The sequence below is a fragment of the Microtus oregoni genome, unplaced genomic scaffold (assembly GCF_018167655.1).
Source record: "Microtus oregoni isolate MIOR12 unplaced genomic scaffold, Mior012 000007F_ref0000211, whole genome shotgun sequence".
NCBI lineage: Eukaryota > Metazoa > Chordata > Mammalia > Rodentia > Cricetidae > Microtus > Microtus oregoni.
Genome location: NW_024543066.1, coordinates 44,304,116 through 44,330,802, shown reverse-complemented (window position 1 = coordinate 44,330,802; position 26,687 = coordinate 44,304,116). Strand labels below are relative to the sequence as shown.

Sequence of the window (26,687 nt, the reverse complement as noted above, 5' to 3'; positions counted from 1 at the left end):
GACCTTCTTCTCCCCTTCTGCCCTTGGCCCAGCCCAGCCCAGTAGGCTGAGGCAGAGGATGAAGAGGCTGGTCCCCATTACATGGTCAGACAACCTCTCAGTGAAAGACAGCCCCGAGTCAGAGCTGCCAGAGGGGGTATGTCACACACATGCACACACGCTTGCGCGGACCTGGGAGAGGGTGCCCCTTGGAAGGAGGCCCCTGGGGTGCTCAGCTCCACTCCCCCACTCAAGCCCCAGTCATTTCCTCATTTTCCCCAGTGCTGTTTCTCACCCAGCCCCCTGCACCTCAGTGAGAGGAAGTTGCACAATCCCCTGGGAGCTGCAAATGTGGCCAGGGATTACTCACAGCACAGAGGGAAGCTCCAGCCGAAAGCCTCTTCCCCTCCCCAGGCAGGCTGGCTCCAACCTCCCCAACCCCAACCCCGAGTTCCAGTCCTAGACAGAGCCTTTCTCAGTCACCAATTCCACTCCAGGGCACCCTGAGAGAGACACAGAGGGACAATGGCCAACACAAACGTCCCAGAGAATGCCAAAGTTCTCCTGCACCTTCCCGGCTAGCCACACGCCTGTGGCCTTGGTCTCTTATATTGCCCCTCTAGAAATGAGACCCAAACGTCACCAGGCTCTGGGCAGACAGAGCCAAAGCACTTAGCCTGGCGGGAAAGCCATTCTGATGCACAGGTGACTTCTAAGGCTCCTCTGTGCACAGGTGACTTCTGTGGCTCCTAGGCCTCTCCTCTGACAGACGGTGAAGGAATGGCAGTGAGACCCCGTGCCCACAGGTAGGTATTTGTCTGGAAGAGCAGGCGGTAATCAAGCCACTTGTACCCCAGAATGGAGGAGTTCACATTTCCGAGGTGTCGTGGGGAGAGCGGACTCCTGGAGAAGGCAGAGGCCAGTGAGATGAGGGGAGCCCAGAGCAGAAGGACGATGGTGACTCTGACTTGCCCTGGGCTAGCAAAGAGGAAGGAATGTGAACGGGATGTACAGAGCCCCAGTGCTGCCCTGGACCTGCAGTGGGGCCTCAGATAAAGAACGGCGTGAGTACCTCTTTATCACCCCCACAACCTTGGACTCCAGCTAAGGACAAAGTCAGAAGGGGCTCTTCCTGGGCCCCAGGGCTCCCACGGAGCCCCACATTTCTGCAGTCTTCATCAAAAGCCTGGGGCCCTCAGGGTGGTTCCCTGCAGGAGGGTCCACAGCACCCGGTTCACCAGCTGATGCCTCTAGTTCAGTGGACAGGGACAGCATGGGGGGAGGGGCGCACTAGAAAGCCAGTCTTGTCTGGAAAACATAAGTAGCCCTAGGGTCCTTATAGAACTGCTTCCCCAACCCCATTAAGGAGAGAGGTAGCAACCCTACCATTCCCATTTTTCAGACGGAGAAACTGAGGCACAAGGCACTTAAGTAACTTCTCAGAGGCCATACTACCGAAACTTAGGACCAGGCCATTTTCTGATGTGGGACAACTTGTGTCCTTTATAAGATGCTTCTTAGTGTCACTAGCCAAGGTCCTCAGACACTGACAAACGTGCTCTGCCCAGTAAATTGTTCCCCCCTGAGAATTACTGCCCTAGGAATGGCTGAAAGTCAAGGGCCTCCCAATTCAGCAGGAGGCACACAGTCCTCCGCCTGCGACAGATGCCCTAGGCACGAGGTCCAGAACCACGGCTGGCAAGAGGGTACCCCCACAGCAGGCACTGCCACTCCCAAGTGGCATTCCCTCCCCTTCCAGCAAGACTCACTGGCAGCTGTCCAGTACTACAGCAATGGTCTTTCCCTATTTTGATCAGAGACCCCTTACAACGTTGAACAGAGAGGAAGAAAGGAAAGAAACTGACCAATCCTAATTAAAAATACATTCCCTGTCCTCAGAAACGGGACCGTCATTCCCATTCCTCAGTGTTCCTGGGATTCATGCCAGGATCCCTTTGGATGCTAAAATCCAGAAATGTTTGGTGTTTCTTACATACAGGACGTCTAAGCCAATGCACCCTGCTATCCATGACTCAGTTACTCCAAAACCTAACAGGATTGTGTTGTTTAGGGACCAGTGGAAGAGAAGCTATGTACGTATTAAATACAGGTGTACTGTTATGCATGAGTGTGCACACAGAAGCGCAGTGCCCACAGAATCCAGGAGAAGGTGCCGGAGCCACCCGGGGTGGTGCTGGAATCAAACTTAAATGCCCTGAAAGAGAAGCAAGCCCTCTTAACCAGGAAGTCTCCATTCAGATACTTTTAATCTGAAATCAGTTAATGCTCAGATGTGGGACTCAAAGATGGAGGGCCCACCGTGTATGCCAATTATGTAACATACACTTGCTAGCCAACATATGCAAAACACAGATTTACTTTTAAAATGGAGAGACAGCTCAGGGGTTAAAGCACTCGGTGTTCTTCAGAGGGCCCAGCTTTGGTTTCCAGCACCCACATGGTAACTCACAACCATCTCTAACTGCAGTTCCAGCAGACCCCACAACCTTCTCCAATCTCTGCAGTCACTGAACACAGATGTGCACATAATTTTAAAAAGTTGATGGGAATGTTAATTATAGCTGTGATAAGACACCAGGTGGTGGTGGCGGCGGCAACACATACCTTTAATCCCAGGAGAGGCAGAGGCAGTCAGATACCTGAATTCCAGCCAGCCTGATCTATCATAGTGAGCTCCAGGGCAGTCAAGGCTACACAGAGAAACCCTGTCTCAATAAACCCCAAATAATAATAATAATATAAATAAAAATAAAGTCAAAATAGTAGTAAGTTCTGGGAGGGAAGAAAAGTTGTTTCTTCTTGTTGTTTACTTGCTTTAAGGAGTCTCCCTATGTAAACCAGGCTGGCTTTGAACTCAAAGAGATCTACCTGCCTCTGCCCGCTGAGTGCTGGGATCAAAGGTATGCGCCATCATGGCCTGTTTATAAGAGTTCACATTACCATCTGTGTCTCCATGCAGGTGTCTGTTATCTGGGGAGTCCCTTTCATTTAAAAAATTATTTTATCTTTATGTATGTGTGTGTGCACATTTGTATGTGCAAGTGTACAAGGCACCGTTAGCGGCCAGAAGAGGGCGCCACATGCCCCGGAGCCGGAGCTGCCCCACGTGGGTGGCGGGAGTCCAACCAATCCTCTTAACTGTGAGCCATCTCTCTAGTCCTTCATGCTCCCTCCTTACTTATTTATTCTTTTTATACACACGCTCATTCATGGACTCCTGAGGAAGTCAGGGGAAGACTCAGCCGCAGAGCTCGACAGCGGGTGCCTTACTGCCTGCACCATCCTGCTGACCCAGTCACTTGGTACTTGAGTATCTGTGCCTTCACCATCCTGCTGACCCAGTCACTTGGTACTTGAGTATCTGTGCCTTCACCATCCTGCTGACCCAGTCACTTGGTACTTGAGTATCTGTGCCTTCACCATCCTGCTGACCCAGTCACTTGGTACTTGAGTATCTGTGCCTTCACCATCCTGCTGACCCAGTCACTTGGTACTTAGTATCTGTGCCTTCTTGGGCAACTGTGCTGCATTTCACAATAAAACAGGGCAGGAAAGGACAAGATATGGGTAAAGCAATAGAAATTCTAACATTTTCTTCCCACACCTGGCTTTGGAAAACACTATAATTAGGCTTGAAACACTTGGATGATAACCTATCATTAGTCATGGTTCTAGAGTGTGTGACGATGCTTGGGGCCCTCTTGATGGAGACCCCCCAAAGTGTCCAGTGTGGCCCAGGCTGCAGGCTGTCCCTCGGCCAACCAGAGCTGGCTACCTCAACCTCTTTCTCACCCTTCTCGGATGCCCCTTCCTGCAGAAGGGCAGAGTGAGTGTCAGGCATGTGTCTGCACACCCACCCCTCTCTATCCTGGCTCAGTCCTCTGAGGGCCCAACAGCAGGACCTGGAGGCTCACCTGGGTCATTCCCTGAGCATGAGGAAAACAGGAAGACAGAAGAAGAAATAGGGTGGATGGAGAGAGTGAAATAGAACGAGAGAGAAAGAGAAAGGGGGAGAGAAAATATGCTCTAGAGATAGATATTGGGACTGTTCCAGGTTCTATGGAAGTGGGGGGTGGGGGTAGATGCACTGTCCTCAGCCTCCAGGTAGGAATACCTTACAGTCCCAAGGCTTCTACACAGCAGGTGAATGGCCCAGGGGCCTCCCCTTTACTCCAGAATGCCTAGAAGGAAGGACTCAGTCCAGGAAGAAATCCTCCAGGACCTGCAGCAGTGACCCCTAACTAACAACCTGGAGTGGGGCAGAGCCACCTTGCTGAGGGCCCACCCGAGAGTCAGGTCTCAGTCTGTCACTGTCTGCCTGCCTGTCTCTGTCCTCCGAGACTTCCAGAAGCTTCTGTCCCTAACAACCTCCTTGAACACACAGACTTGGGTGTCCCCGTGGTGCTGAAGACCATGGCTGTGAGCTGCTGGGTCGCTAAGCCCCCTCCTTCCTCCTCTCAGTAACAGTGCCAGTCAGACGGCTGCTCGGCTTCAGTCAGCCCAGGGCAGAGTCAGTCAGCCCAGGGCAGAGTCAGTCAGCCCAGGGCAGAGTCAGTCAGCTCTGCCCTGTTGGGACAGCTGAGCACACCTGGCCAGAGCAAGGAGATGAGTGACAGTGGGGCTGGACAGTATAGTGTGTCATCTCCTGGCCACGCCACATCCCTCAGGGACCACAGGAGGCTGAACAGGTGCTGTCCCCAAACTGATTACAAACAGACCAGAGGACAGGCTGTGACTTCCCTTGCCAAACAAGCACAAGCCCCACCCCACAGCCCCACTGGTAGAACTGGGATAAGCTGGGGGTGCTGGCAATTTTTCTATGGGGAGCAGCAGGCTGAGAACCCCAAGCCAGAGGGGACTGGATCACTGCAGAAGAAGAGAGAAAGGAGGGATCAGAGCAGAAGCAGAGGACGGGTCTCTGCTGAGCTGTGTATGAGGCCCTGGGTATACAGCAATGAAGTACCTAGAGTAGGGATCGTGGAAAAGCCGTCTTTTAGGCCCTCGTTTCCGGGCATATGATGGGATTCAATTTATGTTCACTCATTCATCCTGAAAAGCTTTACTGGGCATCCACCATATCGGAGGTTCTCCTGTAGGCAGGGGACCAAACAGACCAAATCCCTGTCTTGAGAGGATATCTATTGTGGAATATTAGCTTAAGACGTGTTACATGCATTTATGCTGTAGAATATTTCTTTAGTGATGCAAAGATGTGCTACATTCTTTTATGTTGTATTTATTTGACTCTGAAGCTGTTTTACCATGCCCGTCTAAAACACCTGATTGGTCTAATAACAAAGGAGGAACGAGAAAAGGAGGAGAAGACATGGGGGCAGCCACCCAGCTAGACAGCCAGCCAAGAAATAAAAAGAGATATATAGAATAAAGAAAGGTAAAAAACCCAGAGGCAGCTGGGCAGTGGTGGCGCATGCCTTTAATCCCAGCACTGAGGAGGCAGAGGCAGGTGGATCTCTGTGAGGTCGAGACCAGCCTGGTCTACAAGAGCTAGTTCCAGGACAGGGTCCAAAGCCACAGAGAAACTCTGTCTTGAAGGGAAAAAAAAAAAGGAGGCAAAATGTAGTTAGAGAAACAGAATAATTTAAGAAAAGCTAGCTGGAAATAAGCCAAGCTGAGGCCAGGCATTCATAAGTAAGAATAAGTTTCTGTGTATTTATTTAGAAGCTGGGTGGCAGATTCCCAAAGATTAAAAAAATAAAAAATAAATAAATAAAAAACAACTACAAGCATCTGAGGTCCAGTGCTGTGTCAATCACCTGTTCCCTGGGACCCTAAGCTCCTCCTCACCAGCTTTCAGCCAGCTCCTCCAACCCTGAGCCCCAAGCACTCCTGAGAATGTAAGAGCCTCAAGGCCCAGGTGGCATAGACTGCAATCCCAGCCCTGGGGGAGGCGAAACTGAGACAGGCAGAGCGGCGAATTCAAGGCTAGCCTGAGCCACACACTGGGGTGGACAGTGAGACCGCCTCAAAAATGTCAAACTAATAAACAAAGCCAGACGTGGTGGTGTGCACGCTTGTCACCCAGCACTTGGAAAGGGAAGCAGGAGGATCAGAAGTGCTAAGTTGTCCTTGACTACACAGAGAGCCTGGGCTACGTAAGACCAGGTCTCAAAAACAACAACAAAAATCCACACATGGGCAACAAGACAGCTGCCAAACCTGATGACCTGAGTTTGACCTCGAGCCCATGTGGAGAAGGAGAGAAGCAGTTCCTGAAAGTTGTCCTTTGACCCTCACGTAAGCACCGTGTCTTCACACATATGTACACACGCACACACACACATGCACATTTAAGTAAATGTAATTTTTAGTAAATAAATATAAATTTTAAAATAACGTAAGTAAACAGGAGTCCAGAACCTTCTAGATGAAATGTCCTCTCACAGGGCTCCTCCTAACACCTATCGGAGCAAAGAAAGGATACTTCTCTTGTAAGGAATGTGAATGAGGGGCGGGTGCTCACTGTGTTGGCCTGAGGACCTGAGTTTGATTCCTAGAAGCCACATAAAACTGACTCCACAGAGTCGTCCTCCGCCAGGCATGGTGGCGCATTCAGGAGGCAGTGGCAGGGGGATCTCTGTGAGTTTGAGGCCAGCCTGCTCTACAGAGTGAGTTCTAGGATAGGCAGGGCTGAATAGAGAGACCCTGTCTAATACAAACAAAGCAATGTTGTCTTCTGACCGCCACACAGACACCCTGGCATGTGCCTTCTCCCATTACACACAATAATGATTCAAAAAATAAGTATGATTCAGTGACCAAATACTCGCCTGTGGCCCTATGTGGAGAAGGAGGTGAGCGGCAGGTGTGTAACAGTCTCGCTTCGGAATGGCTCTCTCCTTCCAGCAATGTCCTAGGACACTGGTGACATGGACACCGTGCTCAGATCCGCCACTCGTCCAGCTCACTCCGTGCAAGCAGGCGGCACGTCCCAGAGAGGGACCAAATGGTGCCGAGTTTCCTGGGATCCTCAAGCATGGGTGTGGCCGGAGTGTCCCATAAGGGCTGAGATTTAATCCTCATTACTCACGGTGGGGATTAGATGCTGGAAATACAATCCGACCCTGATGCTCAGAGGTAGGCCTTTGGGAAGTGATCAGAATTAGGTAGAATCATCAGGATGGAGTCTGAGATTGAGAACTGGTAGCGTTTTAAGACCAGAGCCTGAAGATCCTGGTTTGTATACCCAGAACCCATGTAAAAGTCAGGCGTGGTAGCATGTGCCGGTAACCTCAGCACTAAGTGAGCAGAGGCACGCAGATCCCTGAAGTCATTCAGCCTAGCCAGATTAATACGCTTCAGGTTCGGGGAGAGTCTCAGCCTCAAAGATAAATCATAAATAAATGTCTCCAGTGATGAAGGAAGGACATGATGCTGACCTCCGGCCGACGCCAGCGCATACACACTCCTATGCACACACACCACATCCATACTAAAGAGTTCGTGCACCACACACACGACACAACACGTTACACCCCCTTCACCCTCCCACACACATGACATAACGTTACACTCCCCCGTCACCTCCTTCACCCACCCACACACACACACGACACAACACATTACACCCCCTTCACCCCCTTCACCCTCACACACACACACAACACAACACGTTACACCCCCTTCACCCTCACACACACACACGACACAACACGTTACACTCCCCCTTCACCCTCACACACACACACACACACACACACAACACAACACATTACACCTCCTTCACCCCCTTCACCCTCACACACACACACACACACACACACACGACACAACACGTTACACTCCCCCTTCATCACACACACACGACATAATACATCACACTTTCCCTTCACACCCCCATCCCCCATACAAGACCAGAAGGGTCATCTCAGATGAGGTCTCCTGCCTTGAAAACTGTGAGCTAAAGCCAAACCTTATTCTTTATAGGGTTCTTAATTCTCTGCCATTCTGTTGTAGTAACTCAGACTAATATGGGGGCTGGGGACAGAGATGTTAGCACACAACGCAGAAGTAGGCACAGCCCTGGAGATCTGCCTTGAAAGACAATATCAGCCAAACAAATCCAAAACAGCCAAAGACATCACCACTGGGTACCTGAATAGCTACAAGTCAAAAGTTGTGTTCTGGGGACCAACAACTTGCCAGAAATTCAGTTCACACCAGACGAGTGGTTGTAGTGTGTCATGATACACACCTGTGATCCAAGGATTCAGGAGGCAGAGGCAGGAGGACCATGACTTTGAGATCATACTGAGATATATATACACATAGTAAGACCTTGTCTCAAAAAGAATTAAAACAGGGTTGGAGAGATGGCTCAGTGGTTAAGGGCACTGGCTGCTCCTGCCGGAAGACCTGGTTCAGTTCCCAACATCACATGACAGCTCACAACCATCTGCAACTCCAGTTCCAGGAATACAACGCCCTCTTCTGGCCTCCACAGGTACTGCATGCTTGTGATGTGCAGAAATGTCCAGCAAAACACCCATACACATTAAAATAAAAGTTTTTTTTAAAGAAAAATAAACAAGCAAGTACAATAGGAATGGAGATATGGCTCTGTGATTAACAGTGCCTGTTGCCTTTCCAGAGGACTTAAGTTTGGTTCCCAGTACCCCTACAGATGGTTGACAACTGTAACTCTAGCTCCAGGGGATCTGATGCCCTCTTCTGGCCTCAGTCAGCAACTGCACACATGAGCACACATACCTTAAAAGAAGAAAATAACCCTTTAAAAAGATAATAAAATAAAGTAATGGCTGTGAGGATGGTTCACTGAAGCACGTAAAAGTGTGCAGGGTGAGTCAGGCAGTGGAGGCGCACGCCTTTAATCCCAGCATTTGAGAGGCAGAGGTAGGTGGGTGGCTGTGAGTTCGAGACCAGCCTGGTCTACAGAGCCAGTTCCAGGACAGCCTCCAAAGCTACACAAAGAAACCCTGTCTTGATAAACAAACAAACAAAAACTGTGGGGTGTGGTGGCATGTGCTTATAATCCCAGAGCTAGAGAGACAGAGATGCGGGGACCCCCAAGATCTCCTAACCTCCCCTAAGTGGTGAGCTCCAGAGCCTGAAAAGCCCTCCCTGAAAGAAGGCAGACGCTGTTCCTGATACCCCAGGTTGCCTCTGGTCTCTGTGCACATGAATACACCTGCGCACACACAAACACACTAAAAAAAATAAAAAATAAGTCCTTATTTTTAAAAAATAAAACTCCAGACCTCAGAAGCTTGTGGAACTACTGAGTATGAGATATGAAGCAGGCCAGAGAAAGCTGAAATGGAGCAGTCACTGGGGACTTCTCCGGTCTGCCTGGTGCAAGAGACCTTGCCTTGGACTCTATGGCCCAGAGAAAAGCCTGGGAACCGCCTGGGCATTGCTTTGTACTGATGCCTAGGCCCCACCCCCAGAGATGGGGAGGCAAGGGCATTTTGGAGGAGTTCCCAGCCAGGTGGGCGGTGCGATGGAGAGGTCAATAGCCTCCGCGAGAACTGTGGCTTCACTGAGAGGACACTTTGGTTGGAGGGAGAGAGCAGGGAAGATGTGACAGGAGCAAGCACGAAAGGGAAGGAGGGCGAAGCAAGGGCACAAGAATCCCAGCTTTCTAGACATGGAATCTGCTGCAGTTCAAGCTCTGGATTACTCTCCAAAGCATCAAACCCCACTGCATGCATAGCTGCCATGGGACTGCCACTGCATGCATAGCTGCCAACAAGGTGGACTGCTCGCTAGCAACACTGGAAAGGCCTGGTACTGGCCAGGCTCATTCTCTTCTTCTTTGTGTTCGCATTTAAGACCAGGATCATGGTGGGAGAGGAGCTCAGGGTCTCAGCACTTACTGGCCTAGCATGCACAAGGCTCTAGGCTTGCTACCCAGCACCAGGAGGGAAAAACTACGCAAACCAAGAAGCAACAATGATCCCGCCTGATGCCTCTGCCTCTCTGGCTGTCCTCCGACCTCACCCACCACCAGCCCACTCCATAGCAAAGCACTTCCTGTGGCTGCGATAAGTCTCAGGTCCTCCCTATCACTGCAATTTTATCTCTGCCCGTAGCAGCAACACAGCAGCCAAGAGGGTCAGTGTGTGTAACACACAGTGAAGAGGAAGGCAGGCAAGACAGAGAGGAAGAGCCACGGCTAGGAGGGAGGTGCCAGGACAGACGCTCCACAGTGAAATTCGAGGGGGGAGCAGAGACACTGCAGGCATTGCCAACCCTCCCGCACAGCCTCGCTAACTGAGAACAGCTAACTAGGAGAACAAGCTGGGAATGGGGAAGGGGTTGCAGAGTGTAGTAGGGACTGTGGCCAGAGTCTGAAAAACCTCTGGGATATATACACACATATATTTTATTTATTTACTTGTTTATTTTACAGACAGGATCTCTCTGTGTAATCCTGGCTGTCCTAGAACTTGCTCTGTAGGCCAGACTGGCCTCAAACTCAGCGATCCTGTAGACTCTGCCTCCCAACTGCTGGAATTAAAAGTGTGTGCCACCACCACCTGACTACATATGAATTATAGTATATACATAGTGTGCCACCACTGCCCGACTCTATCATATATAATATTTATCTTATGTGTGTTTCTCCTGCACGTGTGTCTATGCACAGTGTGCATGCTGAGGCCAGAAGAGGGCAATAGATCCCTTGGAACTGGAGTTATAGATGACTGTCTCTATGTGTGTGCTGGGAATTGGAACTGGAGCTATAGACGACTGTGAGTCTCTGTGTGTGTGCTGGGAATTGGAACTGGAGCTATATAGACTGTGAGTCTCTGTGTGTGTGCTGGGAATTGGAACTGGAGCTGTAGACTGTGAGTCTCTGTGTGTGTGCTGGGAATTGGAACTGGGTGCACTAAGGAGCAGCTGGTGCTCTTAATGGCCAAACCATTTCTCCAGCCTAGAAGGTGTTATATGTGAGGGTATTAGATACATGACTGGACTGTTCGAACCGTAAAGCTTTTGTTTGTTTGTTTTGTTTTAAGATGTTTTTTAAAATGTATGTGTTGTGTCCATGACGACAAGAAGATGTCAAATGCCCTGAAGCTGGACTCACAGGTGCCTGTGAGCTGCCCGGCAATGGTGCTGGGATCCAGTGCTCTGGAAGAGCCGAGTGCTCTTGGCCATGACCTAGCTTCCCAACCCCACTTACTGATTCTTTTTTAGGCAGGGCCAATGTTTCTCACGCCAACCCCAGACTCACTATTCTAGCAGAGGATGACCTTGAACTTCTGATTCTCCACTTCTCAAATGCTGGGATTACAGGTGTGTGCCACCATGCCCAGCATATCTGGGACCAGAGATCAAACCCAGGGCCTCCTGCATGCTCAGTAAGTAAGTATCCCCAGCCCATCCATGGTTCTTTTTTCCCTCTCCTGGAGCACTTTAGGCCTGTTTCTCACTTAAAACTGAGAAATGAAAAAACGAAAGAGCCACAAGAGTTGAGCGTGCTTGTTATTCCAAGTGCACTGTGTATTCAGGGCATCGACACACTTGGCCCTGGCTCTTAGGTAGGCAGGTAGGGCATACACCTCTTAGTCGTGAAAGGAGGGGTACAGTGGGCTGCTAAACAGCTTGCCAGGGTCCCACACTGATAAGCGACAGAGCTGGGACTCCAAGCCAGGCAGCCTGGCCCCAGAGTCAACATTCATCCGGTACAGTGCTGAATACATGGTGGCTGGGTTACGTCCTGACAAGATGGGACACGTGAGCCGGACTTGATTCCAGGGCCTCCATCAGTCCCCAGGTCTTCTGCCACCCACACCCTCCCGTTCTGAAGCCTGGTGTCCTGGTACCTGAGGTAGAGACCTGTAGACAGCCATTCCTGGAGGGGACCACCAATGATTAGTGTTCCTTGACAGCCACAGGAGGCTGACAGTTGCTGATGGTGTCGGGTCTCTGGACTCCAGGTCCTCTGACCTTGTGACTTTCTCAAAGGCCCCGCTGCCTTTCCTCCACATCTGATGAAACACATCCTTACCGAGGGTGTACTGTAGCTTAAAGGGCATGCTGTCCACGGTCGGAGCCACACGCCCAGAAGGCTGTCCTCCCCTGCCTGGGCTAAATGAGCTTTCCACGGAGACCAACAAGGTCCTGCTGACCTATCTCCTCCCAGGGCAGGGTCTCCCGGAGACCTAGCTCAGCAGTTCAGAAAGGAAGCCAGGAGACAAGTGTAGTCCCTGAGCAGCAAAAAGAAGGCCCCCAAACTATCATGCCCCCACTCTTAATAAATTCATTTGTCTACTAGAGCTAGTTCCAAGACAGACTGCAAAAGCTACAGAGACGCTACAGAGAAACCCTGTCTCGAAAAACTAAAAACTAAAATAAAAAAAAATTCATTTTATTTTTTATAATTTGTTTTTAGATTTTTGATTTGCATTTTACGTGTGGACGTATGTCTGTGTACTGCATGTGTGCAGCTCCCAAGGAGGCCATAAGAGAACTAAACTCATGACAGCTGTGTGGTGCCATAGGGGTGCTGGGAATTGAACCTCAGGCCCTCCAGCAGTCACTGGTCCTTGCTGCTGACTGCAGAGACAGCTCTCCAACACACACTCCATCCACAGAAGGGACAGTTCAGTGGGGAAGATCTCCTGCAGTGAGTTCCCAGCACCCTGTCTGGCAGCTCAAAAATGCCCAGAAAGCCAGCTCCAAGGGATCTGATGCCCTCTTCTGATCTCTGTGGGAACTGCACTCTGTGAACACAACCTCATACACACAGAAATAAAAAAAAAAAAATTAAAAAGAATTTATGGCCAGGTGGTAGTGGCTCACGCCTTTAATCCCAGCACTCAGGAAGCGAAGGCAGGTGGAGCTCTGAGTTCGAGGCCAGTCTGGTCTGCAAAGGGGGTTCTATGACAGCCTGAGCTGAACAAAGAAACCCTGTCTTGTGCCAGGTGGTGGTGGCGCATGCCTTTAAGTCCAGCACTCAGGAGGCAGAGGCAGGCAGATCTCTGTGAGTTCGAGGCCAGCCTGGTCTACAAGAGCTAGTTCCAGAACAGGCTCCAAAGCAACAGAGAAACCTTGTCTCAAAAAAGAAAAAGAAAGGAAGGAAGGAAGGAAGAAAGAAAGAAACTCTGTCTTGAAACAACAAAAATAAATAAATACATACATAAGTAAATAAATAGAACAAGAAAAAAAGAACTTCTGACAAACACTGATGCGGTCTTCTTTAGGAATTAAAAACATGGTTCTTGGAATTGGTTGAGCCTGGGTTAGAACCCCAGCCCTCTACTCTACGCTGTGTGGTTTTCAACAATTTACTTAACTTCTCTGAATCGGTATAACAAAAACAATAATTCCTACCCTGATGCAAGATACATTAGCCTGGCAGCTATTGCTTGCAGCAAGGTCTTACTCCAGTCTGCCTCTGGTGGCACTTGGCTATTCTAATTAACACAGTGCTGTGTTCTCCTTACTGTCAGAGACTGTCATCTTCGCAATCCATGAACACGTTCACATCCATTACACAAGCTCACCATGTAGGCTCTGCACTTGGTCCTCACAGTGGTGCAACAGATAATCCTATTTCTATTTGGTCCTTTCGCAGTACAGGTAGAGAGAGAGGCTGGCTGTAGCCCAACACAGGGATGCTTCTGGAAGCTCTGAGGATCTGAACTCCCTCCACCTTCTGCCCCAAACACACACACTAGAAGGCTAACTCATTTCTATGGCAGCCCTAAGTGTCCCCTGCCCTCCATCCCCAGGACAAAGGCTCAACTTGGCTTTCAAGTCAGCTGTGGTTGGGGAAACCCCTGCTGCCTGCAAAAACCAACTTGACTTTTAAAAGGAAGAGAAGGAAGCCAGAGGGAAGGGAGGCTGGGCCACTCCCTGTGGGGGCAGGTGCTAAGTAACTCTATAAACCCTAGCTAACGATGCAATTGCAACCATAAACAGAGCCTAAGAGAGATCAGGGCCAGAAGCCAGACCCTCAAAGGGCAGCCAGGCTAGAGGGTAGGTCCCCTCCCACCTATTTCCCCGCGTCCAGGAAGTGGGGTGGGGGCAGGTGGCGGCTCCATGGTGATGGGATGGGCAGACACACTGGACATCCCCCAGCGGTGCTTGAATGAACTCTTCCCTGGCTCACTCCCTGCCCACCTCTTACTGAGTCACCAGGCCATCAGCCGTAAATGCAGTTGGCTCTCTGTGGATTCAATGCTCACGTCAGATGTACCTTGCCTCATTCCATGGGGCCTGGAACCAAGAGACCTGGGTCTCCATCTAGCTCCACCTCCTAGGTGGACAGAGAATTAGCACTCAGCTGTAACAAGCCCTGTAAAGTCTAAGCCATATCGGCTTCTCTCACGCAGGAGAACCCCAAAACAGACCTGCCCTTCATCACACGCTCTCCTTCTCAACTCTCCTATAACTGAGGCAAGCCTAAAGAAGGGAACCAAAAGAGCCGAGGGAAACTGAGGAACAGTAAAAGCTCCAGAGGCAGCAACCCTTCCCCCTTCCAACTACCTCTCTTGACTGGCGGGTTACTAAGGCTGGCTCTCTCTCCAGACTGGGCGCTGCGGGGGAGTAGAGCCTGGAGACTGGCTCCCCAGCGGGGCACCAAGCAGCTACGAAGGGAACCGGCCATCGAGCCTGACCTCCGCGTCTGGATCTGCTAGTATCTGGCACCTGGCCGCCCTAGAGGACACTGGAGATCCGCCCCCACCTCACACCCCAACAGTGCCTGGTCTGGGCCAGCGGAATCCAGGCCAGGGAGGGTGTAGGGACCTCAGGCCACGTCCTAGAGGCTCCCCTTCCCTGCTGCATCAAGCAGTCCCTCACTCCCGATCCGTGGAGCCCACACTTCCCCAGTTAACCGAGCACCCAAGTTTAGTCCTGCAACTGTCACACTGCATAGTCCTCTGCAGGACGAGCGAAAGCTGACGCACGTTGGGGAAGGGCACCGCGGTGAGGGGCAGGAGCAGAATGGAGGGCGGGGGCCGGGGGAGCGCTGGCGCAGACCAGCCCCACCCGGGCGGGCGTCCTCCCTTCCTCTCCAGGGCGCGGGGCTGGGGCGCGCCAGGCGGCTGCGGCGCGAACCTGCTCGCGCAGCCCCGAGCAGCTCCGGGCAGCGGTGCGTGAAGCCAGAACCCAGAGCACGACGGGGGCCGAGGGGCGGGGACCCAGGTGGCAGCCGCCAGCTCTCTTCCAGGAGGCGCTGGGCGGAAGAAGCAACGGGGTCCGGAATTGGGGGTGGGGGAGACAAAGGCACTGACCTGGAGCCCGGGGCGAGCTAGCCTGGGGTTGGACGGTGCAGAGTGAAGGGGACAAACGGGAAAGGGGGCGTATTTTCCGAAATTAGGGACCAAGAGGGTGGCTCAGGGAGGAGGGCAGACAACTGGAAGTTCAGGGAAGCAGAAAGCGAGACGCACAGAAGGTGCAACCCGAGTTGGGGTTCCGAGTTGGGGTAAGGCGAGAGAAGTTTGCCAGGGACACCAGGGGCTGAAATCAGGGGTGTCTTCTGCAAGAGATCAAGGAGGGAGGGAGGCACAGAGGGATGGGACGTCCACACAAACCCCGGACACAGCAGCCCAGCCCACGGGGCGTGGCGCCTCGCCGGCCCTCCCACTCCCCCGCGACCATCCAGGCTGGGCCTGGCCCCGCCGGCCTTGGTGCTTGCACACCTCCCCGAACCTCGGACTCCCCCTCCCGAGCCCCCCCACCCCCGCCGTATCGGGGAAGGGGGAGCGAGCCGAGGGCCCCGAGCGTCCCTCAAAACTTATTGCAAGTTTACTCCTGCGCCTCCCGCCCCAGCTCCACTCAGCTTCCCCGGGCCAGGAAGGCCCGTGCCCGCCCCGGCCACTCCCGCTCCGGTTACATAAGGTCGCGGGGAGGCGGCCCCCTACCCGGCCTGAAGGGAGGGGCCCGAGGGGCTCCCCGGCTGACGAGCCGCACCGCTCCGGCCACGCGCTGGGAACCCAGGGCTCCACCGGCTGCGGATGGGTGGCGGTGCAGTGCACCCTGTCCTGTTCGTCTGTACCCCCATCCACCCACCCCACCTGTCTCCGGCACCCACAGGATGGAAAGTGCGGAGCTGGCGTTCCCCAGTTCCCCGTGCACCCCTTGCCCCCTAGTCCCGCTCACCTCGCTTTGAAGGTCAATCTGTCCGCCGCCGGCGCCCTGTGGTTCCGGCAACTTGTCTCAAGTTCGGGTGCCCGACCCCCGATCTTCGCCCGCCGCCCGCTTTCGGGCTCCTCAGGCTACGCGCCACCAGCCAGACCCGCCCCGTCCGCCCTTCCCGCCGCCGTCGGCGCCGTCGCCGCTCTCTTCGTCCCGCCCGCGGCTGCCGCCTCCGCTGTCACCTAGCCCCGCGCCCGGCGCTCGGGCTCCGGCTGTCACTCCGCGCCCACTTCCCGCTGAGCCCGGCAGAGGGCAGCACCCGCCCCCTGCGGACCGCCCCCGGAGGCCTCCCGCGGCGCGCGCTGGGAAACGTAGTCCCTGCCGCTGCCGCGCGGGGCTCGCCGGGATTTGCAGTTCTACTCTACTGGCCGAGGTCCCAAGGAATCAACTTTTGACTTTAAAAGTTTGTCCCCTTTTTCCCTTTTCATATTTTCTTTCTCCTCTCTATCAGTGGTGTCCCGAGGTAGGATCTACTACATTATGACATCTTGTGAAAGGACCAATACCAAGCTTCTTTTCCAGGAATGCAGGAATGTGAGAAAGATATAGGGTCCCAGGTGGTCCCTCCTGGTTTATGCGAAGGTGTTCACTCTCAGGATTGCCAGCAGCAGACAGAGGAGTTACCTTATCCTTTAGGAACTTCCACTTAGAGACTTTTGACTGCTTTGTTAAATAATAATAATAATTTCTGTTCTATTAATTATTATTATTATTTCAGAACAAGCCAGTATGAAGCAGAACTGTAGCTTCTTTAAAAATACGTGTGCAAATGTATAAAAATAACATATATATTGTTCGTTTGTTTTCGTTGCCAGGATTTCTCTGTGTAGCCTTGGCTGTGCTGGAACTCACTTTGCAGACCAGGCTGGCCTCAGACTCACAGAGATCCTTCTACCTCTGCCTCCCAAGTGCTGGGATTAAAGACCTGCACCACCACTGCCAGACTTAAAAATGTATTTTTAAATATATATTTAAAACACAGAGGTTAAGAGAAAGAGGCTATCAGGGAAAGTGGAAAGGGTAGGCCCACCAGAGAAACTGGGTGTGGGCTTCTCATTGTTTTTTACAATGGCCAGCTTTCTTGTTTTGGTGATCTCTGAAGTTATCTACAGACAACTGCTGAGAAACTTAAATAAGATCACAGGATGTTTCCTGGGGTGGACCTGATAGTGTTGTAATTGACCAGGTTAAAGATCATAAAGGAAGTGAGGCTATCTTAACTGTAAACAAAACAGTCTTACTTGTCAGGTTCCCAAACTGTCTAGGGGAGAGCTGAGGCTTGACTCCGGGACACACGTGCTCAGACCTTAAGCCTGGTTTATTGTTGTGTTTACCATTGTTTTATTTTGTTGAGACAGGGATTCACCAAATAACCTTAGCTGGCTCAGAATTCACTAGTGGATTACGCTGCCCTCGAACTCACAGAGGTCTGCCTGCCTCTGCTTTCCAAGAGCATGTCCCCACTCTGGATTGTCTGTTTAAGCACTTACTGAGATGACCTCTGCGTGGGCAGCCTTCACATGAGATGGTCATTGTCCTAGAGGTCATGATTCTCAGCCGACAGAAGACTTCATCCAGACTGCAGAATGAGAAGGATACCTTTTCCTCTCAAGTCCCATAATCTCCCCTTCTATCCTGTCTCAGTTTGGATCTTGCCCTTCGTGCCTGCCTGTAAGTATAAGATGGAAACCACATCACCGCCATTTTACTGTTCAGAAGCTTTCCAGTCTCCTCGCTTGTCTCTTCCTCCGAACAGAAGCTCAGAGCACTAAGATAACATTCTTAGCTTTCTTTCTCTGTTGTTTTCTTTACTCCCTCTCCCACTGCCTCCTTTTCTCCACATCTCCTGCCCTTTTCTTCCCCTTACCTCTCTCCCTCCACCTTACCCTTTATTTTCTTCCTCTTCTTCCTCCTCTTCCCCCCATCATGTGACCCCATATTTCTGGGGCTTTCTGAGAAACTGCTAAGGATGTACAAGAATAAAGTCTAGAGCAATAGACCTCTAACTGAGCTGGCCAGAGAAAGCCAGGGAAAGAGCTGGCCAACCTGTCCATAGGCGAGGGGCAACCCTCTCTCCTTCAAACACAAGTCCTTGGATTTAGGAGGTTGGGTAAAAATATGGTCACTTTAACTAAGTCTCAACCTTCTGCAGCCTTCCTAGAAATAAGCATCTTGCTTCCTCAAGGACCCATAACTGTTAGAAATGAACATCCTTCAGAAAATTCTAGTCAAAATGGATTCAAAGCTGAAGAGACAAACAGGCACATTGCTAGGGGTCATTCCCATGGCCTTGAGGTCCACGGAGTCTGGGGTGTGGTTCAGCAGGGTGTTTCCCATTTGCCCTTCAGTACAAGCCCTGCTCCCATCATGTCTTCAGAGGGAATCTGAGAAGAGGCTCTAGACTCTGAAGCAGCCTATGTCCAAGCCTGGCTTCAAACTCTGCTTCGCTTAGCATCTCAATGACCCACTGGGAAACCTCGTGGCCACTGAGGTCAGTCGAAGGGGAACTTGCCATGATCCCCACTCCCACAGTCCCGAAGACCCAGTAGTCTGAGTCACAACTTTACCCAGCTCCCCCACCCAACACATCCCATACACATACCACAACAGGCTGGTCAATGTGAAGAACTATTTATTATCAGAGAAAGTGTAGGGTACAGAAGGGGAAGGTTGGAGGCAGAGGGCAAGGACAGAGGGTACTCCTCACAAGTTGGGGGAGGTTGAGAGGAGGAAGGGCACAGGGTCTAGATGGCAAGTCTAGACAGCAGTGGCAAAGCCCACCTTCTTGTTGCCCATGTCAAAGACAGCGTAGTAAGACCTGAGGAAGACATCCCCAAGGATCCAGAAGGGCTGGCCATCTTCAGAGGTCAGAGGGGTGCTCTCAAGGCCTACCATGCAGTAGCCATCCTCCTGTTCAACAGAAGACAGCATTCTCTCACACGCTCACGGGTGAACTGAACTTCAGCAACTGAATGACTCAAGACTGCCCAGGGGCTCATGGAACAGCTGCCCCTCCACAGCAAGGGCTGTTGGGGCTCGGGGAGAGAGAGTGCTCTTTCCCCAATAGCTGACTTCCCGTTGCCATGGTTCTACGGAGTGGAGGGCTTCCTCCTCAGACTACCTTCCCCCTGCTCCTGGCCTGTAACAGGTCAGCCTGACAGTTAAGCCGCAAACCTCTGCATAGCTGTTCTAGACCACTCTAGATCCCAGCGGCTCTGCCCATAGGAATGAGACCTTACCTGAAGGATGTAGGAAGAGGGTGACAGAGGGAACTCGACACCGTTGAGGACAAAGTTGAAGGTAGGCAGGCTACTGACGCTGTCACAGCTCACAAAATACTGCAGAAAGGAACACGGTCCATGCCGATATGTCTCACTTAGAACTGTATCCAACATGCCTGCCACCTCAGCACCGTAGGCCTGTACCCCATCACGCCTGCCACCTCGCACCCTAAACCCTAGATCCACACCCCAGTCTGCTTTATATTGGGGTGCACAGCTCCAAGGCAATGCTGACTCAACTACTATGAACATTCAGTAGCATTGGCACAGGTGGGGAGGGGTTCGAGGAACCCTGAGGAACCCACTACCCTAAAGCTTTGCTCCTGACTGAATTTCCACTATGAGAGAATGTGGATTGTTGCCTTTCTTGCAAGTGCCCTTTAACATACATTTCTGTAGAACATGGAAACCATCAGTTTCCCCAGAACTAGGAGAATATCTTGAGTAGTCAACTCTCCACTGGCTTTAGGGTGGAAAGAGCAGGAGAGAGCCTGACTCTGGGGGGGTGAGGACATGTGGACCACAGAGCTGTCCCTTGTTACTCATCTGCTCGGTCCCGCTTTCTAGTCATTTTCTCCAACCCTAAAGGCCAGGCAGTGTTTACTCCATATTCCAAGGTGACTTCAGCTCAGAAGAGTCTTGCTTTGCCCTACTTCCTCAGCTCCAGCCTCCAGGTCTCCACCCTGCCAGGGCCACTACCCACCAGTGCCCTCCGTAGCTAAAAGCCTGGAGGCCAAGAATTCAGCTAGCTTTGATTTCCCAAAGAGAAGCTGTAAGTGGCACACACAGTCCTGCCACCCCATAAGATGGCCATTCCTGAGGGAGGGGGAGCCCTGCCTACCGTACTCACCTCTCCATATTCTTCCTCAGCTCCTATGGCCTCCAGAAAGTCGCTCAGGTACTGAGAGGGCATGGTGAGGAGAGAGGTACCAGTGTCGACAATGCCCTGGCAGCCCTGGGAGCACCAGCCAGAGGTGGTTCCACCAATAAGGAAGCTGAATGGTAAGAAGATAGCAGCCTCAGTTCCCACCTGTTCAGGGCAGGCAGAGGGGCCTCCCACCACAGTGACACAGGGGGCTGCACACAGAGACAAGCCATCAATGAGGAAGGTAAGGGGACCCCACTTCATATCACCCTTGAGTCTCTTCAAAGCCATATGAATGGCCGTTGAACCTACTTCCAAAGTTTCAAGGAAGGCTGTAGACACAGCGAAAGCCAGAGCCACTGGTTGCTGCAAGGACTTTGAAACACATTCAGCCTCTAACCTGTGGCGTTGGACTGCAGGGGACCTCATGATTGAGATTTTATGTGTTGCCCCTCTTCTCCAGATTTAGCTCGACTCTGATGCTCCTGCATAGGTTAGCTGTGACTCCGGGACGTGGCCTATCTTAAAGTCCTCTCCCACCCATCCCCACCAGCAGTGCCTGGATGAACGGACGGTTTATAGTGTTTGGAGGTGCAAGCAGAGAAGACCCCACTGCAGACTCACTCATCGATGCTGATCTGCCAGTAGAGGTCCTGGGTGACGGGAATCCAGGTGAGCTCCCCAGTGTAGAGGTTCTTGTCCACACCTCCAAAAACAATCTGTCCACCATCAGATCCCTCCTGGCTACAGAAGACAAAAGGAAGGATCAGGAATGAACAGCATCCTGTGGTGAGTTGGCCATCTTCAGGAAACAGCTCCCGACCTCACTTTACATTGAGGCTCCCTGCAGATGAGCTAGGTCTCCTCAGACTGGGGCTCCCTGTGGACAGGTCCTCTCAGACTGGGGCTCCCTGTGGAAAGGTCCCCTCAGACTGGGGCTCCCTGCAAATGAGCTAGGTCTCCCTCAGACTGAGGCTTCCTGAGGACAGTCTGTATTTTCCTCAGATTGGGTCTTCCTGTAGATAGGATGTGTTTCCCCCAGATGAGCTACCTGTGTGGGCCTCTCAAAATCTCCAGTGCTTCAGCCTCTGGAGTGATGCTGTCCCATAGAGTCCCAGCCCCTCTTAGCAGGCAGCTAGGTGGGCCCCACCCATTGGAGAAGGAGCAAAGCAGGGATGGATGGAGCTCCCAAAGGTGACATGCAGAGTAATTGTAAGCAGAAGCAAAAAACAAGTCTGTAGGGCCTGTGACAGTGAAGGTGCCAATGTCAGAGTCAGGCCCTTAAGTCACAGTGAGTGTATGCACATTCTAGAAGGTGGTTAACTCTGGGAAAAAAAGAGAGAAACCTGAGGCCCAGGCGAGGCCTGCTTGTGTTTGCTGGAAAGATAACAACAGGTTAGAGGTTAACCCCGGGCCAAGCCCCAAAGACTCCAGGACCAGCTGGGACAGCAGATCAAAGGGGATGAAGCAAGAGATTACTATACAAAAGAGATACACAGTGGAAAATCTCAGCCAGAGAGGGACCTGGGGGGAGGGCACAGAGCTGACCCAGGAAGAGCTAGAATAAAAACCACGCCCAGATCTGAGCTGGACATAGAGAGCTTGTCACAGCCAAGGAACACAACACCTGCATGGGCTGGCAGGTTGGCTCAGCAAATAAGGTGCTTGTGGCTTAGCCTGGCAAGCTGAGCGCCATCTTTGAGACCCACACAGTGAAAGAGGAGAACCGGCTCCTGCAAGTTGTCCTCTGACTTCTACAGGTTCGCTGTGGCGTGAACCCCGACCCCTGCTCTAACACAAATAAATAAATGTTGAAAAAAATAGGAGTGGACAGGAAACAGATACGGGGTGGGGAGTGTGAGATTCCAGAGCTGGAAAGGAAGGCGAGGCTGGGACAGGGGTGGGCAAAGCACTCAGCCGACAAGCTTCTGAGCCACAGTTGAGCAGTGGAAGGCAGAGAAATTCCTAAGTGGTCACTTACCTGCCGAGGTAGACACCAAAGAGGGGCTGGGAGAGAGCGCCCTCCTTCAACAAGCCCTGCATGGCGGTGGTGGCACCACCAGCAGATAGGCCGGGGAAGGCCAGGCCCATGATGCCATCGAAGTCTGCATAGACGAAATCAGTGCCAGGTTCGTTCTCGCTCAGGCCAAACTCCTGGTTGGGGACCTTAATGCCTTGGACCTGGAGCAGAGGTTAAAATAGAGAGATAGTGACACACCAGATGGACCTACCTCGATCCCCCACCGCTCCCCAGAGACAACTCTTGTTCCTCTCTCCTTGCCTCAGTTCCCCCTACAGCTTCATAAGTTGGTTGCAGCCATTGTCCCTCCTTAGAATCAGGAGCATCACTGCATGGTCCCTGCCCCACCCCTCTCCTCTGAAGAGCTATCTTCTTGCAGGGAGGTGGCCACAACCAAAGGGTTCATTGTGGCTTTCTCAGCCATCCTGACAGAACAACCACCGTCAGCAAGCGTCCGCATCGTGGATGGACAAGGTCTCGTGCTGACTTCCCATCCTATGAGCTTTTCTGCCATGTTTCAGGGGCTTTGTGAAGGCCCTCATCTCCCTCCCACCCCGACCCAGGGGCAGGAAGTCACACTCACGGTCAGAGTGTCATAGCCAAAGAAGCCAGTAAGGCTGCCGGTGCCATACTGCAGGGAGAAGGTCTGTCCTTTCGTGTAGTAGGTAGAGGACTTGCTAGGGTTGTAGCGGGTGTGGGTGGCTGCAGGGGAGGTATGACATAGAGGTCAGATTGTTGAGTGGAGGGGGCTTCTTCCTCAGCCTGTACTTAAACCTGGGGCTTCAGCATCCCCTATTCGTGACAGCAAGGGGTGATCAGCTGAGGCTCCTGCCTTTGAATCACCCATGACCTGAAAGCCCTCTGTGATTTATAGGGTAAGCTCTGGGACTTTGGTGTCTCTGGGCAGGGTTGGCTGGACTTAATCTCCATTGTCCTAGGTCCCAGAAAAGCCCTAGCACAAATGGATTGCTCATCCACCATCGGAGCAAATGGGCCACTAAGCACCTCTCATTCCACAGCCTCCAACCCTTCAAGAACTTGGTCATTCCAAGATCCAGAGGCAGCATGAGATATAGCCAAAGAGAGACCTCTTGGACCAGAGATAATAGGATCCCAAGGCTCAGGTAGGGACAAAAGCAGCATTACAAAATGCCTGCCCAAATTCTATCTGCCTGACAAAGTACAGCAGGACAAGACCACATCCATTGTTCCAGCCCATCCTTTAGACACTCCTGACGCCGACGTGGGGTGAATAGAAGGCAGAACTGACTGCCGTGAAGCGAGTGGAGATGACCCACAAGAAAAAGGATGCTATTGTCCTGGTCACCAGGATGGGTGGGACGGAAGAAAATGGAGTGGGCGAGGAGGGCTGGCATAGATGAACGCATATTTGCTGCTTAGCAGAAAAGGCAAAAGAGCCACCCAGCTGCAGGGCCAGCCTCTTTGACAAGGCTTGGATATGTCATGTGACTGAAAATACCACCATCTTCTCCAGGGATGGATTTCCCCCAGCCTCCCTTTCCTGCCCACCCAGCACTCACTGCAGGCCTCGCTTTGGCAGTAGACAGAAGGCACCCACAGGTTGGAGGAGCCAGTGTCGAAAAGGACCAAGAAGTTCTGGGGTGGAGTTCCGATGCTGATCTCACCAAAGTAGGCAGCCTAATAAGGGAGAGGGGATATCACGGGTAGACTGGTTAGCTCTGAGGGATCTAGGGGCTCCGCAACTCTGCAGGTACACGGGAAAGGACCCAGATGCTGCCCTCCAAACCACACTAAAGCCAGTGGCCTTAGTCTTCCCTGGAAATCTGCCCCAAACCTAAGGATGCTCAGTCTGTGTTGACCAGGGCAGTCACCAAGCTCTCTGAGGGCTGCAAGGTCAGTAAGGACCCCACCCCAAGCTCTTCCAACAGTGCACCCCAGGATGGGAAGACAGGGAACCCTCAGCTTTGGCAGCAGGGACAGTGGTGTTAAGACTTACGTCCATGTAGGCTATGGGCTCGTAGAGTACGCTGAAGTCACCGAAGTTGCCAAAGCGGTACTTCAGGCCAGGGTCATACTTATGCTTTTTCAGGAAATCATTGAGCACACCCTTTTCCCTCATGGTCTCTCGGATAGTCTTCATCCTCTTCAGGGGGACCCTGCAGAAGGCTGTGTGTCGGGTGGGAGCCTCCCTCCTTCCTTTCTCCTTCTACACTCCCCCTCCCCACATCTGGCCTCTGTCTCTCTCTGTCTCCCCCTCCCTCTCTCCTGACGCCCTGCCCCGCACATGCCCACTGTTTGTATCTGTCTGTCTCCCCATCTCTCTGTCTTGATTTCTTTCCAGCTTTTTCTCCCTTTATCATCTTTTCCTTCTCCTTTCCTCTTGTTCTCAAACTCCTTCTTAATGTTTGTTCTGAGATTTAGAAACTCATCAACTTCATCCTCATCCACCTTCGCCCCACATGAAAGTACCCCTGCTACCCAGGCCCCCTGCTCTGATATACGCTGGAATTCCCTCCCAAGAAGGGGAGGGTGACTTGGAGAACTATCTTTGTTAGAATTAGTGTCTATGCTTTTGAGATAGGGTCTCATGTGTCTCTGGTTAGTCTCAAACGGAATTTTTATCAAAGAGCGGCCTCTAACTTCTGGTCCTTCTGCCTCTGCCTCCCAAGCATGCACCACCACACCTAGTTTATAGAGAGCTGGGGACATCAGACAAGTCAGGGCATCACACAAGCCCTCTACCCAGCGAGCCCCATCCTCAAAGGATTCCTTCCTATGGTGGCCCTCTCTCACCCAGCACTGACTGAGGTGACCCAGCATTGTGTGAAGAGAACGGTACTAACCCTACCTCCAGCCCAGGGACATCTCTGTGCCTCCCCGGACAGTCCTTCGGGAAAGTGGCTTGGGAGTTCCAGAGTTGGAACTTAGGCGCTGCAGCTTCTGCCCATGTCACCATAAGCATGATCTAAGAGCTGCTGGCTGCCACCTCCCAGGGACCTCTGAGATTCACCTGCTTGCTCTGCAACTCAGAATTCCTTTTCCTTTTACTTCTTTCTCCGTCTTAAATCCTCATTCTCTTAGGACTCTAGGACATTTCAAAGTGTCTCTGCTAACCCCTTCGCAAGAGCCACACCAACCACCTCTGCGGAGTTTGCAGAAGTTTCTGGGAGGAGCTGGCTTTTCACCCGAGAAACTACCGGGTAGTAGCCCTGGTATGACGACTCAGCAGGTAAAGGCGCTTGCTGCCAACCTGTCGACCTGAGTTCAGCTCCTAGAACCCATGTAGTAGGAGAGAAGTGACTCCTGCTGTCTTCCTCTGACCTCCACATGTATTCAATGGCACCGATACACTCACAGTCTCCTCCCATACACAAACTAACTGAGTCATAATTTGAAAAAAGAAAGTATGAGGTGCCGACTATAGATACTCAAGCCCATGGGAATTATCCGTAACCTCCATGAATACTCCCTCTGCTTTTAAATTATCTCTAGGTTACCATGAAGACCCAGTAAAGGACTGGGTAGTTGTGGTAGACATGGCTCAGCAGTTAAAGGCACTATTCGCGTTTCCAGAGGAGCAGGGTCCAATTCTCAACACCCACAACCGGCCGTAACTCCAGTCCTAGGGGGTCTGACACCCTTGTCTGGCCTCCACAGGCTCCAGGCACCTGGCCCCCACTGAAGGCTGTCTGAGTCTGTAGTCCACATCCAGTCTCACCTGATCAAAGCTGCCTCCAAGAGAGGGAGGCAGAGCAAGGCTACGACCATCCACTTCATGATGCTGACTCGAAGCTGGTCTCACAGGATAAACCACTTCGAGCTCAACCGTTGTGGTGGAGTGAAGTCCTGAGTGTGCTCCTTCCTTTTATACACCCAGGAGCTAGCCCGGCCCCTGCCTCCCGGCCCTGGGTAAGCATGACCCCCCCAAGCTGCGTGCCCCCCGGACTCTGCATATCAATGGTTTCTGTGTGTTTTTCCTTCTGGAGCAGGACCACAACACTTTTCATCTTATTGACTTTCTATTGCAGCAGGGACGGCCAGAAGGCGCGCGATAAGAGGGAACAAAGTGGCCGCACCATGGAGGGGCAAAGATTACAACTCTGGGAACCAGATGCACAATATGGGCATTTGGGGGTGAGGACCTGAGTGAGGGACCAGGGTCCTGATGGTTGGTTCCTCAAGCTTGGCACTAGTGACACTTGGAAGGAAAGAATTCTCTGTCCTCTGTAGGGTACTAGGAGTAGCCCATCTGCCCACTAAGTGCCAGGAGCAATCCCCCAGTTGCAGCCACCGAAATGTCTCCAGGCATTATTGGTTTCCCCTTGGGGACAAGTCCCTGAGAGCTGTCGTTGTACCTACAGGTGACATACTTGGAGGTCCAACTTAAGTCCTGCCTCCCAGTAGCCCT

At 52.1% G+C, this 26,687-nt stretch overlaps 2 protein-coding genes across 3 annotated transcripts in view; both read right to left on the bottom strand.

Annotated features, from left to right (window-relative positions):
- Positions 1 to 16,342, bottom strand: part of Tfeb (transcription factor EB) — a 52,198-nt gene extending 35,856 nt beyond the window's left edge. For both annotated transcript variants that reach the window (XM_041656460.1, XM_041656459.1), the window contains exon 1: positions 16,096 to 16,342. The gene's annotated coding sequence lies outside the window, so the exon portion shown is untranslated. The remainder of the gene's footprint in view (positions 1 to 16,095) is intronic.
- Positions 16,343 to 18,888: 2,546 nt separating this feature from the next.
- Positions 18,889 to 26,056, bottom strand: Pgc (progastricsin). Its single transcript, XM_041656492.1, has 9 exons — positions 25,998 to 26,056; positions 24,276 to 24,435; positions 23,839 to 23,956; positions 22,881 to 22,999; positions 22,259 to 22,458; positions 20,902 to 21,021; positions 20,263 to 20,407; positions 19,371 to 19,469; positions 18,889 to 19,041 (listed from the first exon to the last, which is right to left on the bottom strand). The coding sequence occupies exons 1-9, from the start codon at positions 26,054 to 26,056 to the stop codon at positions 18,889 to 18,891; spliced, it is 1,173 nt and encodes a 390-aa protein (XP_041512426.1).
- Between the last annotated feature and the right edge of the window lie 631 nt (positions 26,057 to 26,687).